This window comes from Aquarana catesbeiana, linkage group LG06 (genome assembly GCF_042186555.1).
Source record: "Aquarana catesbeiana isolate 2022-GZ linkage group LG06, ASM4218655v1, whole genome shotgun sequence".
Lineage (NCBI taxonomy): Eukaryota > Metazoa > Chordata > Amphibia > Anura > Ranidae > Aquarana > Aquarana catesbeiana.
In genome coordinates this window covers 276,086,213-276,107,899 of record NC_133329.1, presented here as the reverse complement: position 1 = coordinate 276,107,899, position 21,687 = coordinate 276,086,213, and the positions used below count along the sequence as shown (strand labels likewise).

The 21,687-nt window shown below is 43.5% G+C and overlaps 1 protein-coding gene across 1 annotated transcript in view; it reads left to right on the top strand.

The window, feature by feature from the left end:
- Positions 1–6,219: 6,219 nt before the first annotated feature.
- Positions 6,220–21,687, top strand: part of CPO (carboxypeptidase O) — a 170,943-nt gene continuing 155,475 nt past the window's right edge. The window contains exon 1 of the mRNA XM_073633393.1: positions 6,220–7,056. Within this exon, the coding sequence (XP_073489494.1) occupies positions 6,959–7,056 (98 nt within the window). The 5' untranslated portion in view covers positions 6,220–6,958. The remainder of the gene's footprint in view (positions 7,057–21,687) is intronic.

Here is a 21,687-nt window from a genome sequence, read left to right as displayed (position 1 = left end):
ACCTCTCCCTCAAACGTAGATCCCTTCCAGCAACATAAGACCCCCCAGCAACAATAGATTCCCCATCAGTAAAAATAGACCCTCACACATTATCAGATCTCCACCAGTTACAGTAGATCCCCCAGCAGCCAACATCAATAGAACCTCCAGCACACCCCACACCCTATGCTATTACATACATTCAGTGCTGGAGGTGCGTTCCCCCGCGTTCCCACTGAAAAAAAAATGGGCCTTGTTGACTCCTCTCCAAATTAAGCGCTTATGGTTGTGGCCAAAAAGTTCAATTTTGGTCTCATCACTCCAAATGACTTTGTGCCAGAAGGTTTGAGGCTCGTCTCTGTGCTATTAGATGTATTGTACGGGGGATACTTTGTGACATTTGCATAGTAATGGCTTTCTTCTGGCGACTCAACCATGCAGCCCATCTTTCTTCAAGTGCCTCCTTATTGTGTATCTTGAAACAGCCACACCACATGTTTTCAGAGAGCCCTGTATTTCACCTGAAGTTATTTGTGGGTTTTTCTTTGCATCCCGAACAATTTTCCTGGCAGTTGTGGCTGAAATATTAGTTGGTCTACCTGACCATGGTTTGGTTTCAACAGAACCCCTCATTTTCCACTACTTGATTAGTGTTTGAACACTGTGAGCGCTGTGATTGGCCAAAGCATGCAGGTCAGGTGCAGCAATGCACTACGATCTCCGCGGCGCTTGATCTTCCAGTGAATGCCCCATAATATATGTTGTTCGGCAAATTGGCGAACACCCGATGTTCAAGTTGAACTTGCGTTTGACTCGAACATCTAGCTCAGTGTTTCTCAACTCCAGTCCTCAAGGCGCCCCAACAGGTCATGTTTTCAGGATCTCCATTATTTTGCACAGGTGATTTAATCAGCTTCAGTGCCTTAGTCATTACCACAGCCGTTTCATCTAAGGGAAATCCTGAAAACCTGACCTGTTGGGGCGCCTTGAGGACTGGAGTTGAGAAACACTGATCTAGCTCATCCCTAGTAGCAACAGAGCTTTATTTACCATGACACATTCCTGGGCTCATGCATGGTGACAATGTAAGAGGGAACCACATTAATGTATATAAATTTCTATATTGTATTTTCATTTTTGCAAAACCTGACCACCTCTTTAGACAGATAAAGCCTGCTGCAGGTGACAGGTCCTTGTCAAGCACAAATCATGCCTAAATAGCTGCATCCTTGGCTACACTAACCAAGGAATGACAGCTGTGACCCCAGAAGTGATTTAATACATGTCAACTCCAGGGTCATTTGTGGCAGGAGAGATTGGGGAATGAATATTCAGAGTTCCTCCTGCTCTCACTGGGCAAGCTGCTTCCCATAGTCTTTTGGGCTCCTTGGTGGAACAGAAGAGCCCAGGATTCAACACGGGTGCTGTCAGCCAGTGGGGGGTGGGAGCTCCATAAAAATGTTCTAGCAGCATTAGAGCTTCCTGGATCACTTTTATCAGAAAGCTCTTTGCCAGCTCTTAAAGCTGTTACCAAGCTCATAGCTTCAGCAGCAACTGTGAGCTTGATTTAACCATTTGTCTACCATGTAGTTTATAAATGTACCTTGGTGACTTGCACTTTAGTGACATACTGTACATAAATGGATATTTAGTAATCTTATATGAAGCATTATTTTGGGGTTTGTGGCACAATTAGAAGATACAGATGCACTTGATTAATGTGTGTATATTTATATACAGTGGAACCTTGGATTATGTGCATAATCTGTTCCAGGAGAATGCTTTTAATCCAAAGCACTCGCATATCAAAGCGAGTTTTCACATAGAAGTCAATGGAAAGGAAGATAATTCATTCTGCATTGACTTCTATTGCATGCAATACCGCATGTGGCCAGACGTGGGGGGCGCCGGAGAGCCTAGGAATTACTCGGAGACAGCTCAGCTGAACTCGGAAGCCCTCGGAAAGGCTCAGAAACACTCGGGAACGGAATGATTCCGAGTTTTTCCGAACGGCTCCGAACTGTTCCGAGTGTCACTGACGCCCCCGCACCTCTGGCCAAATGCTGTACCGCACACCCCATTGGCTTGAATCCTGCTCGTTTTGTGAGACAACACACTCGCAAACCGAGTCAGGATTTTTTTTAAAAGTTGCATATCTTTCAAAAGCTTGTTAACCGCGTTACTCGTAAACCAAGGTTCCACTGTGTATGTATATATATATATATATATATATATATATATATATATACTGTATATATATATATTATGTTTTTTAATTAATTTGGCACATTTTGTATATTTGCTTTTATATATCATGTTTAACACATGTAAGTAGGAGGAACGGGAGTGATTGTGGAATATATCAAAGAATGAGAGATAAAAAACTATGTTCAGTATCCCTCCCTCAGCGCACACATAGAAAATATTGATATAACAATAGTCAGCAGCTGCTATACTAAAATGAGATGCATCAAATATATGTCAAAGAAAAATTTCTAAAACATTAGCAGCGCTAGTGCAAAAATAGTAAATATTTAAAAATATCAATGAAATTGCTAAAGAGTCCACTTAAACAAAGTATCAAATTAAACTCAGTGAAAGTCTATTAAGAAAAGGCAGGTGAGTATAAACTAGACGATCGTGGAAGAAAATATTAGCAGCGATCCCAAGTCTCCATCACCACACCACTTGTGCCACAGCCATGTAGGTAATCCACTTACTAGACCCTGCTGATTAACATGCTTATCAATCAAAGGGATAATCACTGTTCACTGGACACTTTTCATCTTTTGCTCTCCTAGACAGAAGTTATCTGAGGTTCCCAGGCCAAGAGGCCAATATTTTCTTCCACGATCGTCTAGTTTATACTCACCTGCCTTTTCTTAATTGACTTTCACTGAGTGGATCACCATTTGATACTTTGTTTAAGTGGACTCTTAAGCAATTTCATTGATATTTTTAAATATTTGCTATTTTTGCACTGGCGCTGCTAATGTTTTAGAGATTGTGGAATATAATTGTATGTAATTTACACTAGATTTAATTTAATTTGTTTAAAGGGGCAGGCGCTATATCAATACAATTATTGGTGCTCTGCATATCCATGTGATATTTGTACAGCAGCTAAGGGTAGGAAAGAGGAGGGGTGAAATTAAAGCACGGATCTTTTATATAGATGAGTTTTCATCCAGTAGTATACCTGGTGAAGCGGATGGAAGAGGCTATTTGCCATGGCCACAGCCTTGTTGGGGTGCTCTAGAACCTCAAGCCAGATGTAGATTGCTGCATTGTGTGCAACTCTGCAAGCTTTGTAGTACCACACCCAGCAGCCCCATTAGCCCTCAAATACAAAGGTGGCACAGATGGAAAGTTCTCCTATGCTATTTTTTGTAGGTTGAGGTATGGGGGTAGATTTTTACAGTGGTTAGGGTCAGCATTGAGGGATGGATTTTTGCCTGGGGGAAGAAGGAAAGAACATTGTTGTCTATATATTGTCATGATTGCACAGTTGTTGTCCGCAAATTTATAGAAGATTAAGGCTTATGTAACTAATACTCAATGCAGTTATCCAGCGACCACAGGGATGACCAGATCGATGAGCTACATTTAAAGAAGCTGGAATTGGACTAAGCATGAATAAAGTAATATTTATTAATAATAAAAAAAAAGCCCATTCAACAACAGCAAACAGTATAGAAGGCAAATGTCGAAATATATATGAGCAGTGAACTAGGTGAATGAAAACCTGACTAGCAAACTAACTATAATACAATATATCCAAACAATGGGGTGACATGATACAGGATGCAGGTACTGGGCAGAAATGGGAACAGGATTGCGGGAGGAATAAGGATCAGGATAAATCAGCAAGCAGGCATATGGCTAACAGGCAAAACACTGAAGCACTGAAGAAAGTCAAGGGAGGGGTTAAATATCTTCCCAGGGAGACACCCACTGGTGGCAACTACGCCCTTCAGCTCTGAGAACCACAGTGCCACTGGCAGGTTATCCAAAACCTGACAGCCCCCCGATGGAGCAGCCCTTGGCTGCTCCATCAATCCCTGAACCTCAAAGTTCAACTGAATGATTCTTGTGCTGAGTAAGTCCAAAAAGGTGAAGGTCTCCCATCATTAGTGTCTGCAAACATTCAAGACCTCTTTAGCCCATAGTTCAACTTGCAGAACATCCTGCCATTGGGGTCTGGAAACTGGCTAGGTGCCCCACTGCCGAGGTCCTCATAGATATATGGACCTTGACACCTCACGTGCCTCAAGACAGCAGGTGCCCCAATGGGATACCATGGATCAGCCAAAGATTTAGCACTGGTGTCATTTGACAGTACTGGAACCCTGACACCAGGGTGTCTTATCATAATCAAATAGCTTACCTGATTCCAAAGACCCATTCTGCACACCAACTGCCACTTTTCCAGGGCACAGCTACCCAAATTGGGTCCCCTAGTGACAGTCACAGCAATGGTGTTTGGATCATGGCAAGGCACAAATGGTACTCTGCCACACCCCTGGAGATCAATACTACTATTAGAGCTGTTCGGGCAAAGTCAACTACTGACTACAGAGGAAATGCCTGGACCACCAGACTTTGGTGCAACAGGAGCAATACACTGCAAAAGGGACTCAGGCAGGCTGGGAAGCAGATAGATCATCAGAGGTAGGCCTGGCAGCAGGTAAAAGATCAGCAGAGGCAGGCTGGGCAGCAGGTGCAGGCTCAATAAAGGTTAAATAGCTGACAGAGGATCAGTGAAATCTGGCTGGACAGCCGACATTGGATCAGCAAAGCCAGTCTGGGCAGCAGAGAGAGGGTCAGAGTAGTCAAGCTAAATAGCAGGCAGAGGATCAATGGAATCAAACTGGACAATAGCCAGAGTATCAGTAGCTTCAGGCTGGATAGCATGTGGCATATCAGCAGAGTCAGAATGGACAGTAGGAAACACACAGTATCAGTGACATCAGACTTGGAAGCAAGTGGCGTATCAATGACAGCACACTGGTCAGGGGTAAAGGATCAATGGCATCTGGCTAAGTAGCCGGTGAAGCACCAACAGAGTCAAGCTGGATAGCGGGTAAAGGATCTGTAGAAAAAGAGTGGACAGCAGGAAAAGGATCAGTGGCATTAATCTTGATAGTAGGTGAAGCACTAATGAAGTCAAGCTGGATAACAGATAAGGACCCCACTTGGCTGGTCACAAGGATGGATGGAACCTATTAGAAAGGCCTGAGCAGATGTTATTGCTATTGAAGGCCAGGGTGCTGAAAGTCCCAAATATGAGATGGTAGTAGTCAGAGCTGAGGCTGCGTCAGAGTAGCCATCTATAGATGATGCAGTGACAGGCTCTACCTTTCCAGCAGCCATCATGAGGTGGAACCTAGTCACTGGGATTTGCTGATTGATGGGAGACACCCGTGGGTGGCCACTGGAACTTTGACCTTCAGCTCTGGAAACCACAGTGCCACCACCAGCAGGTGACCCAGGTTCTGACAGTTGTCTAGAGGGGAGGGGAGAGTAAAAACACACAAATGTGCTGCATTTTTACCATCCCCTACAATCCCCACATAAGCTACATGCAAATATTTGCCTCTTTTTTTTAAATCAGGGTGCACTATTTGTGCCACTATTCAGACTTTCAATTTTACTTTCCTTGTCAACATGATTATACATAAAACATTCAGATATTCCCCCCATTGGTATTTATTTTATTTCATGATTACCACTGAGAATAATTTTGCTGTATAAATGAGTGTGAGGTGTTTGAAGGGGGCATGTTAATAATTAATCTTACCGAGGTGTTAATTACGTTAGGTACACAACTAATGACACCTATTATTTCTTAAAAACGACACTTTTTGAAATTTCCCTGCATTACGGTCTCTGGTCTCCCTCTTTCAAAATGCTAACAAAGATGTCTTGCAACTCCATTCCTCAGCTACTTGGTTATTCTACATTAGGAGGAATAAAATTGAATTTTATTCGGTCTTGCAGTATCTGCAATATCTGCAGCAGTTTAGTGAATATTGTAGTTTATATCAAATCTTGAGCCCCCAAGAATGGTAAGAAGTCATCAAGATGATTAAACTTGCTAGGCTCTGGTAACAAATTACAATTTTTCATGTTTTTTTTTTCTTACAGCTCTTAAAAAGGAAAACTGAACTTGTTACTGTGTAGTACCAGTTTCTGTGTATCTTGTGTTTTCTCCAGGAGGTGGCTGCATTGTCCAGAACAGTTTTTTATTATAGTCTTTCCAACTTAATGGTAGCAGCTAGTTTCTGATCATTCTATTAATATCACAATGAATATCTGCTGTGTTTTCATTTTACTGTATTTATACATATATTTCAAGTGATATAATTATCAAAACCAATGAGCAATAAATGTATCTCCGTCAGTGTCAACATCAGTCAGTATTACCAGTAGTAAGCCATCTTAAAAAAAAAAAAAAAACTCTAGCTCTCTGTCTCCTATATATAGTATATTGTACTGTACACAGTATAATATAAATTACATTGTACAGCTAATACATACTTCATTTAAATTAAACTTACATTACAGTTTATATTACAATATTTGAAATCTAATAGTAACCATAAAAAATTGTTAATTTGTAAACTTTTTATATTAAAATCTCATAGTAATGGAACCTTAGAAGGTGTTAAACTGCAAAATATTTTCTCCTGTAAGGCAGTGCCAGAGGATGTCTGTAGTAAGTGGGAGTGTAGCTTTAAGGGATCATCGGATTAATTAAAGCGTGCCTTTCTCCATATGTGCATTCTCTTTTGTTTAGAAAAGAATAGCTAAGGACCTAGCCATGCGCGCCATTCATTTGTTTAATTCTGTCACTATTGTTTTTAAAAACCTGTCTTCAAATCGTCACCATAATGGGCTCCGTTCAGACACGCTCCAGGGAGCCTGCTGATGCGCTGACATCAGCTCCCGGAGCATCGTGGGTAGCCAGCGTATTAAAATGGAGCCAAGCACACAAGATTGTGGGCAGCTGGCTCTGGCCAGTACTATCCCAGCAAAGAACAGATTGAAGAGAAAAAGAAGAGACAGCTTTAGCAGGTAAACATCTGGGATCTTTTTTTTTTCTGTTAACCATTTTGCTGCTAGAAGATGACTTGTTAAGCAGTCCTTGTGTACTGTTATATGTAGTGGTTTGCTTATATGCTAAAATACATTATGAATAGAACCAGTTGCACTACGTCCACACTTTAATTCTAGCTATTGACATCAGAAGATTTTTTTGATATGTGGCCGTTAAGGATCTTTCTTGTAAGATCTTTCTATAAACATGCGTACACCTGTCTTCTGATCGTATATGTTTATGACTGTGAATTGGAGGGGAGTTCAGCAGGATATCCTTGGTGTCAGCTAATCTCCAAAAAAAAAAAAAATTTAAATCTAGGCACAGACATACCAGTGAGAGTAAATAGTGGGCAAGTGTAGTGGAAATACTACTCATGGCGCTACCCCTTTAAGTGGTGTTTTCAGTAGGCGGTTTATGCCTTAGTAATAGCAGCAAAACCATCGTCCGATGAATATTGTACAGTATATACACATAAGCTACAAGTAGGGGTTTCATTTTTCACAGTTTTTTTTTTTTTTATTATTATTTTATAATTGATGGGAGAAATCATTTTAGGCTAACACATTGAATTAAAGAGGTAGCGCTGTAACCATTTGGATATAAGTGGACAAGTGTAGCTCATCTTTAGGATCCTCTTTATTGAAACTCTGTTAACCCCCAGGACTTAATACACAAATCTATACACTCCAGCTGTAGGATGTGATTAGCATAGCCAAAGTTAGAAAACGGGACAGCATACCATATGGCAACGGAGGTAACAAGATGGAGGTCACTCAGGTGGAGCAAGGACAGGTGACAGATAGTAAGCGTAGTCTGGACAGAACAAAGGTAAGGGCAAGAGGCGCACAGTAGGTCAGGGCTGGTGGAAAGTAGTAGTAGATCAGCAACAGGAACAAACAAATTAATTAGGTGCACTTGGTCAGCAGGTAATGCTATACCAAGCACAGAGGTACAGACAGATGAGGCTTAAGGGTAACTCCACTTTCATGGGGGGAAAAAATAGCAAATAAAAAATAATATTATAGCATATACAATTGAGACACAAGTCATATTGTAATCAAATGTTATTAAAAATTACCTCTCCTTTTCAATCTGCAGCTCTGTAATTTTCTGTTAAATGCAATGCAATATGGCCACCTAGAGGTGTTCTGTACATAGGATGTGTACAAAACGCCCCCCAGAAACATCATTTTATGCTTGTGTGATTGGCTCACTGATTTTCCCAGAAGTCTATACTAAGATACAAGTCAGATTTAGGGCATCCCCTGCAACAAAAATATAATTTTTGGTGAGATACCCCCAGAAGAAAATCACGTCCAAGGGGGTGAAGATACTGCAATTTTCCTCATTAGAGCCCTGCAGGTGCATCAGCTGATTAATAATTATGAAACCACTCCCATTAGATTCACCTACCACATGGACAGAGGCAACATACAGGGAATTCTTCAGAATAACAAAAGGTAGGAATCTGCAACAAAGTTTGTTAAAATTCTTGTAATGTACATAGATCACCCAGAGGGGAATGTTTTTTTCTCAACAAAAATGGATTTACTCTTTAAATAAGGCACCTACTGCACCAGGGACCTCTGGGGGCATGTGGTCAGACTTATTGTCCAGCAGCTAACAAGAAAGTCAGGGAAACTACAGGGTGGCAGCAAGTAAACTATGGGAGGAACTAGGAGAAACTGGGAGGCTGTATCCCATTGCCCGGAAACCAGGATTCAGGCTGTTGCTGGGTAGATAGACACTGCTTCCTGTTGCCTGGAAAGAGTATTCTAATGCCGCATAAACACGAGTGGAATTCTCGTCGGACTGAACTCTGAAGGACTTTTTGACAGAGTTCCGACGGAGTTCCAGCGAAATGGACTTGCCTACACACAATCACACCAAAGTCCGATCATTTTGAACGTGACTAGACCGGACTAGAATAAGGAAGTTAATAGCCAGTAGCCAATAGTTGCCCTTGCGTCGTTTTTGGTCCATCGGACTAGCATACAGACTAACAGATTTTTTGATAGGAATCGAGTCGGTCGGAAAGATTTGAAACTTGTTCTATTTCTAAGGTCCGTCAGATTTTTAGACAGAACAGGTCTGATGAAGCCCACACACGATTGAATTGTCCGACAGATTCGTCCTGTCTGACCTTTGATGCCGAAAAGTCCGGTCAAGTGTACGCGGCATAAGGGTGCATAGATTTCCGTTTTTTAAGCCGGAAGGTTTCGGACAAAAAGAAACAAAAGCTTATCTTCTGAATACCGTAGGGAACAATGAATCTAAACATTGAATATGGGTGCAAGTTTCTGTGAGGACACTGAGAGAAATGTTCTTCATTCTTGTGTCTCAGCCACACTAAGCCACCAACCTTGAAGACAGAAGATGGGCAATGATAAGCTTAAGCAAAGATTTTCTGGGTGGATGTTGCAGATTATCATTGTCTCCTAGACCTGGATGACATTTTGGATTACTGAACTAGCACCAGGAACGCTGGAAGTCACACTCGGAAAAGAACTAAGCTCTAGATGATATCCATAGACACAAAAGAAGGGTAACCCCCAGAGAAAAAAAATATGGTTACAAGCAAATTTGGCTCACAACAAGTGACTGTGAGTCTAGTTGGTGATCTGATAGAAGGCTAAAAAAAAAGCTTCAGAGACTGATTGGTACTTCTAGTCCAGCCATTGGACTGGGGGTGATAGGTAAGATATCTCCAGCAAAGAGTAGAAAGCTTGCAAGAACTTCAGGACAATTTGTGAACCTCTAGTAGAGACAATATCCAATGGTATACTTGCAGCTGGAAAATGTGTTGCATAAACAAAGATAGTAGTTGATTAGCTAAGGGTAACTTGGGTGGAGCCACAAAATACACCATTTTGCTTCATTGATCCACAGTAAGCCAGGTGGCTGTATAGCCAAGAGGACGACGCAGAATTATGATAAAGATTCGATTATAAGTCTTGGTGGAGGAGAACTTTGGGTCTGAAGGGGTACAAACAATTTTCAACCTGGGAGGTCATTTAGAACTGCTTCAATGTACTGGCAATGACAGAGATAAGATCAGTAGAATATGTTTCCAGGACCTGTCTGGGGAGAAGGATATTTAGGAATTGTGAATATGGACTAATGTAAGAAGCTATGGGAAAGCGTGTCAGCCTAAATTATTTTGAAAGGTCTGTAAGTGATTTGAAAATTGTAATAGTTATTAATTTTTATTATACAGGATTTATATAGCGCCGACAGTTTACGCAGCGCTTTACAACATTAGGGCAAACAGTACAAGTACAATACAATTCAATACAGGAGGAATCAGAGGGCCCTGCTCGTTAGAGCTTACAATCTAGGAGGGAGGGTCAAGTTATACAAAAGGGTAATAGCTGTGGGGGATGAGCTAATGGAGAAAATAGTGCAGTTGTTAAATGGAGGCACGATAGGCTTCTCTGAAGAGGAACGTTTTCAGGGATCGTCTAAAAGTGGATAAATTTGGAGACAGTCTGACAGATTGGGGTAGGGAATTCCAGAGGATGGGTGAGGCTCGGGAGAAGTCCTGGAGGCGTATATGGGAGGAGGTGATGAGGGAGCTAGAGAGCAGGAGGTCTTGGGAGGAACGGAGAGGGCGATTAGATTGGTAAATAGTAGTTAATAATAGTTGGTAAGTAGGGACCAATGTGTTTGCCTGACGTTCAAACATTTGGCCATTACAGGCATAGTCCACTTTTAAGTACACAATGGGGTTTATTTACTAAAGCTGAAAAGTTCAAAATCAGGCTCACTTCTGCATAGAAACCAATGAGCTTCTAACACCAGCTTGTTCAATTAAGCTTTGGTAATAAAACCTGGAAGCTGATTGGTTTCTATGCAGAAGTGAGCCTGATTTTGCACTTTTCAGCTTTAGTAAATAAACCCCATTGCGTACTTAAAAGTGAGGTATGCCTGTATATTATACTCAAGTTTCTTATGGTCAGTATACACCATGAGCAAGGGCCAAGCACCTTCAAGGCAGTCATGCAACTTTTATAGGTCCCTTTTTGACAGCCAGAAACTTTCTGTTACCAATATCACAGTTTCTCAGAGGAGAAGTTCATAAAGAAAAAGGTACGTGGACAATGGAATTGCACAGAGTAACCCTGAACCTCCTCTTCTCAGGTCTCCCTCCTTTTCTTGGTGTGCCCCCAGCAGTGGGGGCCAATGTGTAGGCAGGTGCATTCCACTTTCTGCACTGCAGATGGCACTCAACCGCAGCAACACTGCAGAGGGAGAGAGGAACATGGTTCCCCTATAGTTTCCTGGGTCACTGGGGCAGCAATCTGGTTAAATTCTGGCTGCCCATGTGACTCTGGCAGCCATCTTAGGTGTGGAACAGTCTATTTAAGACCCTGGCTTCTGGGTTTGGTGTGTATTCAGTGAGTGGGTAGTGTAGAGAAAGGTCACCCATCTGTCAGGGACAGTATTAGTAGTAGGAAAAGGTTCAAAATTAGTAGGGAAAGCTTAGGGATCTTCCAGTCTCCTTGTACACCTTCCCATTTGACTTTAGACTAGCCAAACTGCAGTCCACTATTCTTGACAGACGCTGTCAGTTCGGCTGAAACATGCTCCGTTACACATTATTGGCATCCATCAGTGTTCCCGGTTGGGCTGCCTTCCACCAGGCTTGTTGTAAACTGGTTTTCTTTGACTTAATTCAAGTTCTATTATTTGCACCTGGAGTGTATGTTATTGTCACTGCACCATGCTGCTCCCACCCACGCTTGGTGGCAATCAACAAGATATTTCACTTCTCACAGCAGGTACAGACATGGGGGTAGGGTCCATCACAGAACCCCTTAGGATCAAACCTGGCCCTGGTTCCTGAGTTTGGTGGCTAAATATGCCAGTGATGAAGCGGGAGGTAAGACTAGAGAGCATTGTGTGCCTGTACTATTTTCCCGCCTGGTTGATCGCAGAGCTAGCCAATAACTCCTTGGAGGATGACACCCTACAAGCAGTAATGGTGGTAAGAAGATCGGACCACAATATAGCAGATTCTTTGTATGGAGACAAAAGAAGGGCGAGAGTCTCCCACACTTTGCGGTGGTGCTCCAGCACCTCTAAAAATGACTGGAAAAGGAGGATGCATGTGGCTGTGCAGAAATTAAAGACTCGGCCACATCCTGAGGGGTCAATTCATGACAGAACTGAAAGCAGGCCCACCAGTCAGGAGGGCTCTGCAAGAGCAAATTATAGTGCAACTCACCATCTCTTTAAAATGGCATTGTGGTAGAGGGGCACAGGTGGATGCAGAGGCAACGGTAGCCGTGACCAAAAAGTATGATCTGTTGCATATGCCAGAAAAGGCCTTGGCTCCTTCACCTGTAGCCTCATACAGGCTACAGGTGTCCGCACTTCAATGGGATTTGGCCCCTCCCCCTAAATCCACTACAGAAGCGGAAGACCGCAAGTGCAAGCAGGTTGGTTGTTTTGAGCATGTGAGCAAGAATTGTGGCTGGCCTGAAATTAAAAGCATTGTTAAACTAGTGGCTCCCAGAGCAGAGGGATGACCTCTGGAAACCAGCAACACAAGGTCCCAGCCAACCACAGTCCATGGTTGCCCCAAGCCCAGTAGCGTCCACCATTGTCAATTGACTGGAGGTCCCATGCCTAATTGACACCAGGTAAGAAGTCACAGTCATGAAGTGCGACTTCTATACAGGCATACCTCACTTTTAAGTACACAATGGGGTTTATTTACTAAAGCTGAAAAGTGCAAAATCAGGCTCACTTCTGCATAGAAACCATTCAGCTTCCAGGTTTTATTACCAAAGCTTAATTGAACAAGCTGGGGTTAGAAGCTCATTGGTTTCTATGCAGAAGTGAGCCTGATTTTGCACTTTTCAGCTTTAGTAAACAAAACCCCATTGTGTACTTAAATGTGGGGTATGCTTGTATCCGTTGTTTCAGGACGCGAGATTACCTGGACCCTCCTGGCTATTCCTTAATGTAGCCAATACTTTGCCCATTCTGGTGAAAGGCATCACCTGCGTGAATTTCCAGATTGACCACCAGGTCGGTGATTATTATCACCAGTGGCCCATTGGCACCCAGGGAATGGCTGGTTGTACCCACCCTGCCTAAGGTTCACAAGGGGAAGGAACAACTAATCAACCTGGGGACAACCCCCAATCATGCCACTTTAGTGGACCTGTACAGAATACTCCGTCACTGCATCTTGGAAGTGTAGTCTGGTGTAGAGGCCACATGTGCCCCACTTCAAGCAGCCATGGCCTCATTGGATGAGTCCTCATTTGATATGTCACAATACAAGTGATTGCTGGAACAGCTGGACATTCCTTTCCAGGAATATCCCCTGCCATAACAAAGGATGCACTTAGAGAAGCATTTTCTGGTCTTTGTTGCCAGCCTAAAGGACTATAGATACACAGATGTCATTGACCACCCAATTCATACAGGGGACAATATAATTGTTTTCTCCAAGACTTTTGAGGACACTTGGACTGGGTGCTGGTAAAAATACCAGAAATAAGAGGGAGGCAGCAAAGGGCCTGAAGGGCCTAATCCTATTAAGATATGTCTTCACCATAACCTGCTGAGGCCGTGTTTGTTAAGTGGTGATCGCTCTACCAAGCCAGCTGGGGACAAAGAGCGATTCAACTAGAATGGTACCTGCCCGCTCTCCTGCTAGCCTCTGGCTCCTGACACTCCAGGGGTGAAAATCTCTATTACAACAGACATGAACAGTCCAACTACTATGGAGAGTACCACAGACTGTCCAGAACTGTCTGAGGAATTGGTCCTGGGCCCAGGTGAAGAGGGTATGGAGTATGCAGATATTGTAGCCCTTACCCTCCTGCAGCCCTGCAGTCTCTCCCAGAAGCTGATTACATATCACATGACTACACAGAGGACACCGTGACTCGTTGCCCTTTGTGGTCTAACCACCAGCAGCTTCCTGCAAAGTGCTCTATGTTGCTTGAATTCTGTTTATTACGCCTTTACACTGTTGGTTGCAAATTTCATGTGTTCTTTATTGCATTTTCATGCTGAGGACAGCATCTGTCAAGGAGACTCAACCTCAGGGGCACTGCAGAGGGAGAGGAAGCCAAGAGGAATATGGGTCCTCTACGGTTTCCTGGGTCACTGGGGGCAGCAATCTGGTTGGGTGCTGGCTGCCCATGTGATTCTGGCAGCCATGTTAGGTGTGAAAAAGTCTATTTAAGACCCGGGCTTCTAGGTTTGGTGCACATTCAGCATGTATGTAGTGGGTAGGTCACCCATCTGTCAGGGATAGTATTAGTAGAAGGGTTCCATACCATTGGGGAAAGCTTAGAGACCTGCCACTCTCCTTGGACACCTTCCCACTTGGGCTCAGACCGGCCACATTCAGCTCCTCAAGACAGACGCTGTCAGTTCGACTGAAATCCACTCTGCTACACATTGGCATCCATGACTGTTCCCAGTTGGGCTACCTACTTATTGTAAACTGTTTTTCTTTGACTTCAATAAAATCCCTTATTTTCACCGGGACTAAGCGTGTTTTATTGCCTCTGCACCAAATTGCTCCCACCCACAAATGGCTCCCACTGCCTCAGAAAACCTGTGAGAGTGGAAAGTAAAAAGAAAGAGCTGCTGCAGACAGGCACAGTGCTGGATCAAGTGAGGACTGTGAGGTAAGTATGGGGGGGGGGGGGGGGAGCAATACTTTTACCTTGTAGCACGTTCCTTGACCTCCAAAGGTCTAATGGTGACCTCCAGAGTCAGGGATAGCGTACATCCATCTTTGTAGAGTGGGTTACAAGGCATGGTGGGTGTGATGCAAGATGGAGTGATGGGTGCCAAACACTTTTTGAACGCAAAAGAGATTTATTGTGAACTGTGGGAGAATGGGTTAGGGCCAGGACACCCTTAAGTAGATGCAATGATAATTGGCAGACTCCAAGACTTCTATAGGTAGACAGCTATACAGTGGAAGGCCTCCAGCTGGATACCACTTCTGTATAGGTAGGACCTCTGTCTCCTATGGTAACAAATCTTGTACCAGTCACTAACGGTATTGTACTTAACTATTGGTAACACAGAATAGTTCTCCTCACACTCTACAGTCTCTCACTGTAAGTCTTCACTCACAGAGCTCCCAGTCTCTCAATAGACTCTCAGACCCAATCGCCACTGGATCCCCTGAGCTCTTTCACTTCCATGACTCAGTATTTTCCTCAACCATCACCCCCTCTTCCTTGCTGGGTCCCTGGCTTGGCACTTCCTGAAGTTTTCCCACTTCCTCACCGTCCCCGGCTGGTGAGAAGACTGCTCTGGTACTGGCTCCAGCTTACTCACAGTGGTCTCTGGTAACAAGGTGCATGGTCTCTTAGTGGCGCCAGCTTCCGACCAAAACTGGTTCCCTGTCTGGCTAAACCTTTACTCTCGGCTGGACTCCAATCCTGCAGTCCCAACCCTGCGCTGCTTCACCTGCTTCTGGATAGGCCCTCAGACATCCTAGCAGCCAGATGTCCTCGGAATAGGCCTCAGGATTCCAGCCCAGCAGCCTGGGGCAGCATAACACATGTCCACCCTGAGAGCCACCCAGGTTGGACAGAACCACAATCACCTAACTACACCCTAATATATAGGCTCTCCCAGCAGGCCAAGGGGTTTAAAGAAACTCCTGCCCATTAGCTGAGACACCCCATCTATTCGTAACCTGACCTTGCTAAGCCCTTGTCTATCTAATGTCACCAGCATAACGCCACCTAGCAACAGAAGAGAGAAGGTGCAGCAAGTCCAGAACTAGAGAGGAATCAGTAGATCTACTAACAATTAACCAGGGCAACTACTGCCTGGCAAACTAAATTTACTAGCAACCCTTCTTAAACACCAGGGTGCTACATCCTTAATAAAAGGAATGCATTATGGTAAAAATGTTTAGGCTTTATAACCTCTTTAATTAATTTTCTGTAGAAATTGACAAACCCAATAAAGTGCTGTATTGTTTTCAAATCGTAGGGTAGAGCTTAAAGTATATCCTTACCTTGTAAAATAATCCATTCAGTTTAAAATAGAAATTAAAAGCAAAATGTGTTTATATAAATAAAAAAAAATATTAATGCTTTTTTTTCTTTTTTTTTTAAGTGATCACAAACCCTCTGGTCACTCAGCTTGATGAGGAGCTCAGAGAGCTAGGGGGAGGAGAAACAGCAGCCCACTGGTCTTTCCAGTGAATGGCAGTGTAGGGGGGGGGGGCATGTCAGGACAAGACTGATCATTGGAGGAGACCAGGCTGAGTTCTCAAGCACAGCCAGAAAACTGACCAGGCTGTACTGCCTAGTGTGGTCAGGCTTCATAGGAAAGCAGAGTGACTGGCAGGAACACCAGGGCTTTCACACAAAGGAAGCAATACAAAGAGAACAGGATACTTTTTATACAAGTACATGGTGCAGCAGGCACATATCAGGAATATGGAATGTTGAGTTTACATATTCTAACAGAGCATTGTCTGGACTTTATCCGAATCCATGGAAATTCCAGTGTCTGAAATGATGTACGTATCTGGGAACCGAGACTTGAGTTTGGTGCTTTTAGCGCTTGAACATTCATTCATTTCAACGTCTAGAGTAAAATACTATTCTGGCCAATGAAATGAACACCCAAATGCTTGATGCATCTGAACGCATCTAAATGCGTTTGAAAAACGTGGCTTTGGGTGTGTTTTTAATGCTGCTTTTCTCCTGTCAGGAGAAAGGTGTTCAGAAGAACCTAGTTTGCAAGAGGCCTAACTAGAACTCATGACAAAAGTAGGCAAAATGTATCTACCAGTTTGGGTTCAGGTGAACTGTGAGTACATAATGCACTATTCCACCAACAATAATGCATTGAGTATGCAGTACCATAAACAATGAGGACACTACTAGGTTTCCTTGGCAGACAGAAAGGCAGTAGATAACCTTTTATTACAACAATGACTGTTAGCAAAGTTTTTTTAAAAGACAGATACGCTTCAAAAGTAACGCAGCCGATGAGTCTAACATTCTCCAGGTTTACCCCTCAGACAGTGCACCATAATACTTCCTTAGCCATGACCATGACTTCAAGAACAATCAAGTGTATTATTGCTAAGCGAGTGCCTTCTCAGCTTGAAGACAAATTTCTACCCATTTCTCTGGGGAGAAATACTGATTTACTGTATTCTCTATCTCCCTTCTGTCACTCCCTTTCTGCCAATAACTTAATAAATATAAACTGAGTAAAATATTTTTTTTAAAGGCAAAATTACATTTTGTTGACTTCACAAATAAGCAACCTGTGGTAACAACAATTGTCAGACATACCGAGTCTCCCGCAAGGTGCGGGAGTCTCCTGCATTTCTGCAGCGGCTCCCGCACACCCGCAAGCGCCTCCCGATCTTCCGGGACTGATCGGTGTGACGGGGAACAACTGTGAACACCGATCTCCTTTGTTTAGATTTTTAGCTGACAGCCGCGTCTCCTGCTCTCCCTCCCACGGCTGTCAGCTAAAAGGCTATACAGGGAGATCGGTGTACACAGCTGTCCCTCCCGCCGCACTGATCATTCCCAGCTGTTCTATGTGCTCCTTCCCCGGCCCCCTCCATGTCCTTCTCCGCCCCCCCCCCCTGTTCTCCTCCGGCTACCATGTTCTCCTCTGCCACTCCTGTCCTCCTTCTCCGCCCCCCCTTGTCCCCCCCGCAACCGGCTCCCCTCCTCTCCTTTCCCGCCGGGGGGATCTGTCAGGAATTGGAGGGAAACAGTGAGCAAGATCGCTCCTGTGATAACTGAGCAGAGTAAACTATGTAAATGTTTACTCTGCTCAGTTTATGAATGAACAGGAGCCTCTGTCTCCTGTTCATTCATCTTTAGTGCTGAGAAAGGGACTGGGGAATCTGTGTCCTCTGTCCTTTTCTCTGTCTCAAAGGGGAGATGTCAGGGGTCTGTTTAGACCCCTGACATCTCACCAAAGCCCCCCCAAAAATATTTAAAAAATTCTAAAAAATGAAAAAGTGTAAAAAAATTAAATTAAAAACTACTGACACCACCCTCCCCTATCCTACCAACATTTCCCACTGCCCCAAACCCCTCCCCCCACCCCCCAAAAAGCAGTATGAAAAAAAATTAAAAATTAGAAACAAATTAAATTGTAAAAAAAAAAAATCAATTTTTAAAAATAAAAAAAACTACTGACACTGTCCACTGCCACATACCACCCACCCCCTTCCCCAGAAGCACTGTGAAAAAATATTGAAAAGGTGACTTAAAAAATATATTTTGCCACCGGGAGGGGGGGGGGGGCGTTTGCCACCTCCCTGAAATGAGTTTTTGCAGGTTGGGATGTCTGAAATGTGTTTTTTTTTTTTTGTTTAGATTATTTTTCTGGGCTCATTTACATGTGGGTTATTGAGGTGGATTGCTTTTCAGGCATTTGACAGGCAGCTCGAACGTGATATGTCGCCTTCTGAAACCCTTTTTTATCCAGTGAGAGCCTGTGGCATTGTGGCTCAGGACGGTTGTGGTCGGTTGGTGGTGATGCCACCAAAAGACTCCCTCAGTACTGCTTCTCCATCTCCCACCTGACTCTCCTGCTGGTATGGCCCATGTCTATTTAAGGGCTTTTTTCTTCCCTGCTAGGCCTACTCCTGGGGACTGGCCAAGGGCCCCCAAATGTGTAGAACAACCCTTCCTCACCTCCACCCACTACTATCTAGAAGATTCTTCAACTTTCCAAATCCAGGGGCAGGCACTAGAGGGCTGTCTGTATGAGTTGTCCAGCCTAACCTCTAATAACCCTGACCCAATTACAGACTCACAGGCTAAGCATGAGTCTGAGTATAGTTTGTCTACACTCACTCTAGTAGCACACTCACTAGAGGGTGCTACACAAGGTTAGATAATTACCTCTATGCTGAAAGTAAACTAACCAGTTCCCTGGGAAATGGTATGATCCTTCAGTCAAGGAATTGAAGGTTGAATATGCTTTACTCAATGCACGTTTGATAAGAGCGGGTTTGAAGGATGTCCATTAAAGCAACCTATAAGAATTCTGACCTGGGGGAAACTCTGGGTTCCCTATTATAGGAAATGGATAACAAATATGTTTTGAGAAGGAAATTCCATATGTGGAGAAATGGGGGGGATACAGAGTGGATATGAATTATACTTAGGCCAGTAGTTGGGGCACCCGGGGTAGGGAGATTAGGGGAATGGACGGGATTTGGATTGCTAATTTTGCCCATATTTATGTTAGGCATTAAAAATCTAGTCTAATATTCTCATCATAAGTAATGATGCAGTATAAAAAAAAATTATGTGGAACAAAGCCATTCTGTTATGTTTTCCACTAATTAATATAATAGAGCCCAGTCCTGCAGGGAAGTTATCCCAATTATATCTTAGCAACATATTAACTTAATGAAAGCTGCAGATTTAAAAGATTCAAATGAATAATACATTCATATGTTAAAGTCAAAGTATAACTAAAGACAAAACCTTTTTTTTGTTTTGGATAGTGCAGAGGGATTAGAACGCCTGTCAGGTTTTTATTTCTGTCTGTGCCCCAGTTAAGGAGATTCACCCTCTCTATTTGTTCTGTTTACCATTATCATTGGAAGTGAAGTTAAAAGAAAATCCCATATTGTGGGTTGTCTCCAGAAAAGTAATAGAGGGGAAATCTTCCTATCCAAAGTGAATAAAAAAGGTTTTGCCTATAGTTCTGCTTTAATATAAGATTTTAGTTACAGGATTTACATACACTTTAAACTGGACCTTGCATTACTAAACAAGGTGCGCTTTTTTACAGTATCCCCATCATAAAAAAAAGGTGTAGAGCAATGGAAAAATTAGGAAAATTGGTGGATAAATCCTAATACAGGGATTATTGTCAAATTCTTTTCCAGCATGACCCTGGACATTGCTGAGTACCCCAAAGCTTGTGAAAAAAAACACAGAGATTGGTTTACAAAAACTGTAAAGTGCAAAATCTGGTGCAGCTATGCATGGTAGCAAACTAACTTCAGCTTGCACAATTTGGCTGTGTTCACCATGTGCATGGTGAACAATTTATGATAGTCTCTATGAGGAAGAGATGTGTGGTGAAGAAAAAATGGTGCAGGTGAGTAATCCAAGGTATAGGTCATCACGTGAGAGATTACAGAATGTACTCCTGTCCAAAAGGGTTGTAGTCAGGGATATGGATTAGCGTGCCATCATCTTGGTGGCACCTCCAGCAATGTTTGGAAAGGTTCGGGTTGATTTTGTGTAGAAGAGTAGGAGTCCATGTCAGGGCTGGGCTCAGCCCTTCCTTCTCTGAGCTGGCCGCTCAGCTGTCGGCTAATTGCCAGCTCCTTTCTCTCCACAGTGACTCAGCTGTTGATTATCTGCTCATCAGTCCTGGCTACTTAAAGCCGTCCAGCTCACTTCATCTCCGCCTTCGCCTTTGGTCACATCTCAGAGACTTTCTCCTGCGTTCCTGTTGAAGACTTGCTTGACGTCCCTTCTAGCTCCTGATCCTGCTTGCTGTACTACTGCGTTGATCTCTGGCACTCTGACATTGGCATTGGCTGACTACCCGATCTGGTTACTGAACTCTGGCTATGTATTGGCTACGCTTACTCTGTTTACCTTTTTTATTATTATTAAGCAAGTGTGATTAACTGTACTTCTGTCTCAGTCTGATTCATGGTTTCTGACAGTAGGCGAAGGCCATGAATTCAGAAGATGCAGTCAGTCCACTTGTTGGTAATATTTTTTTCAGATTGGATGACCAGGATCACAGCATGGATTAGTTTGCCTTGGTGATACAAATGCTCACATGGCTCACCTGGAATCTTCCACTATGGCTGCTCCGGTACAACCTGTGTTGCAGGCCGTCCCTGCTGCTGCTCCAGTCTCTGTGCAGGCACCCGCCTCAAGTATTACCTCTATAAGAGGCATGTCTGGTTCTGCTCCGCTTTCCCAGTGATTTGGGGGCTATCCAGTTCAATGCAGAGGGTTTCTCAACAAGGTTGAGATATACTTTGAGATGCTGCCCCAGGCATTTCCCACGGACAAAAGCCCTTGTAACATGGCTGTAGATTTATTCATTGTCAGCTCAACATTAGACTTACGACCCTATTTGCATGTGTGCAAACGCCCGGCCGTCTTTGTAACACATGCATATAGACACCCGGCCGACCATGTAACACACCTGTATATTGATTCAATGTCAACCTTGTGTTTGTATATTTATTTATTATTGTTAATTTAACCACTGCCATCTGTGCCCTGTACCCCTGTGTCAAATTCCTTCAGGACTTCATTGTATATAGCAATGACGTTAATGATCCATTTTGCGAGTGCACGGTCATCTTGGCCGTCCTCGTAATACATCTGTCACTTCCCTTATCATTGTGTATTCAACATCTACCCACACTCCTCCCCTTGCTCCTCCCCCTCACCATTCATAAGCCAGCTTGAGGAGTATGGGCGTAGGTCTGACGAAGGAGCTGCACATGCTCCAAAACGCGTTACCACCCCCTTCTCTACACTGACACCATCAGCCTTGTGTGTCCCGCAGTGAATACAGGCTTCCCTGCTGCCTCCTTTTTCCAACACGCATGAGAACGCTTTACAGCTGCT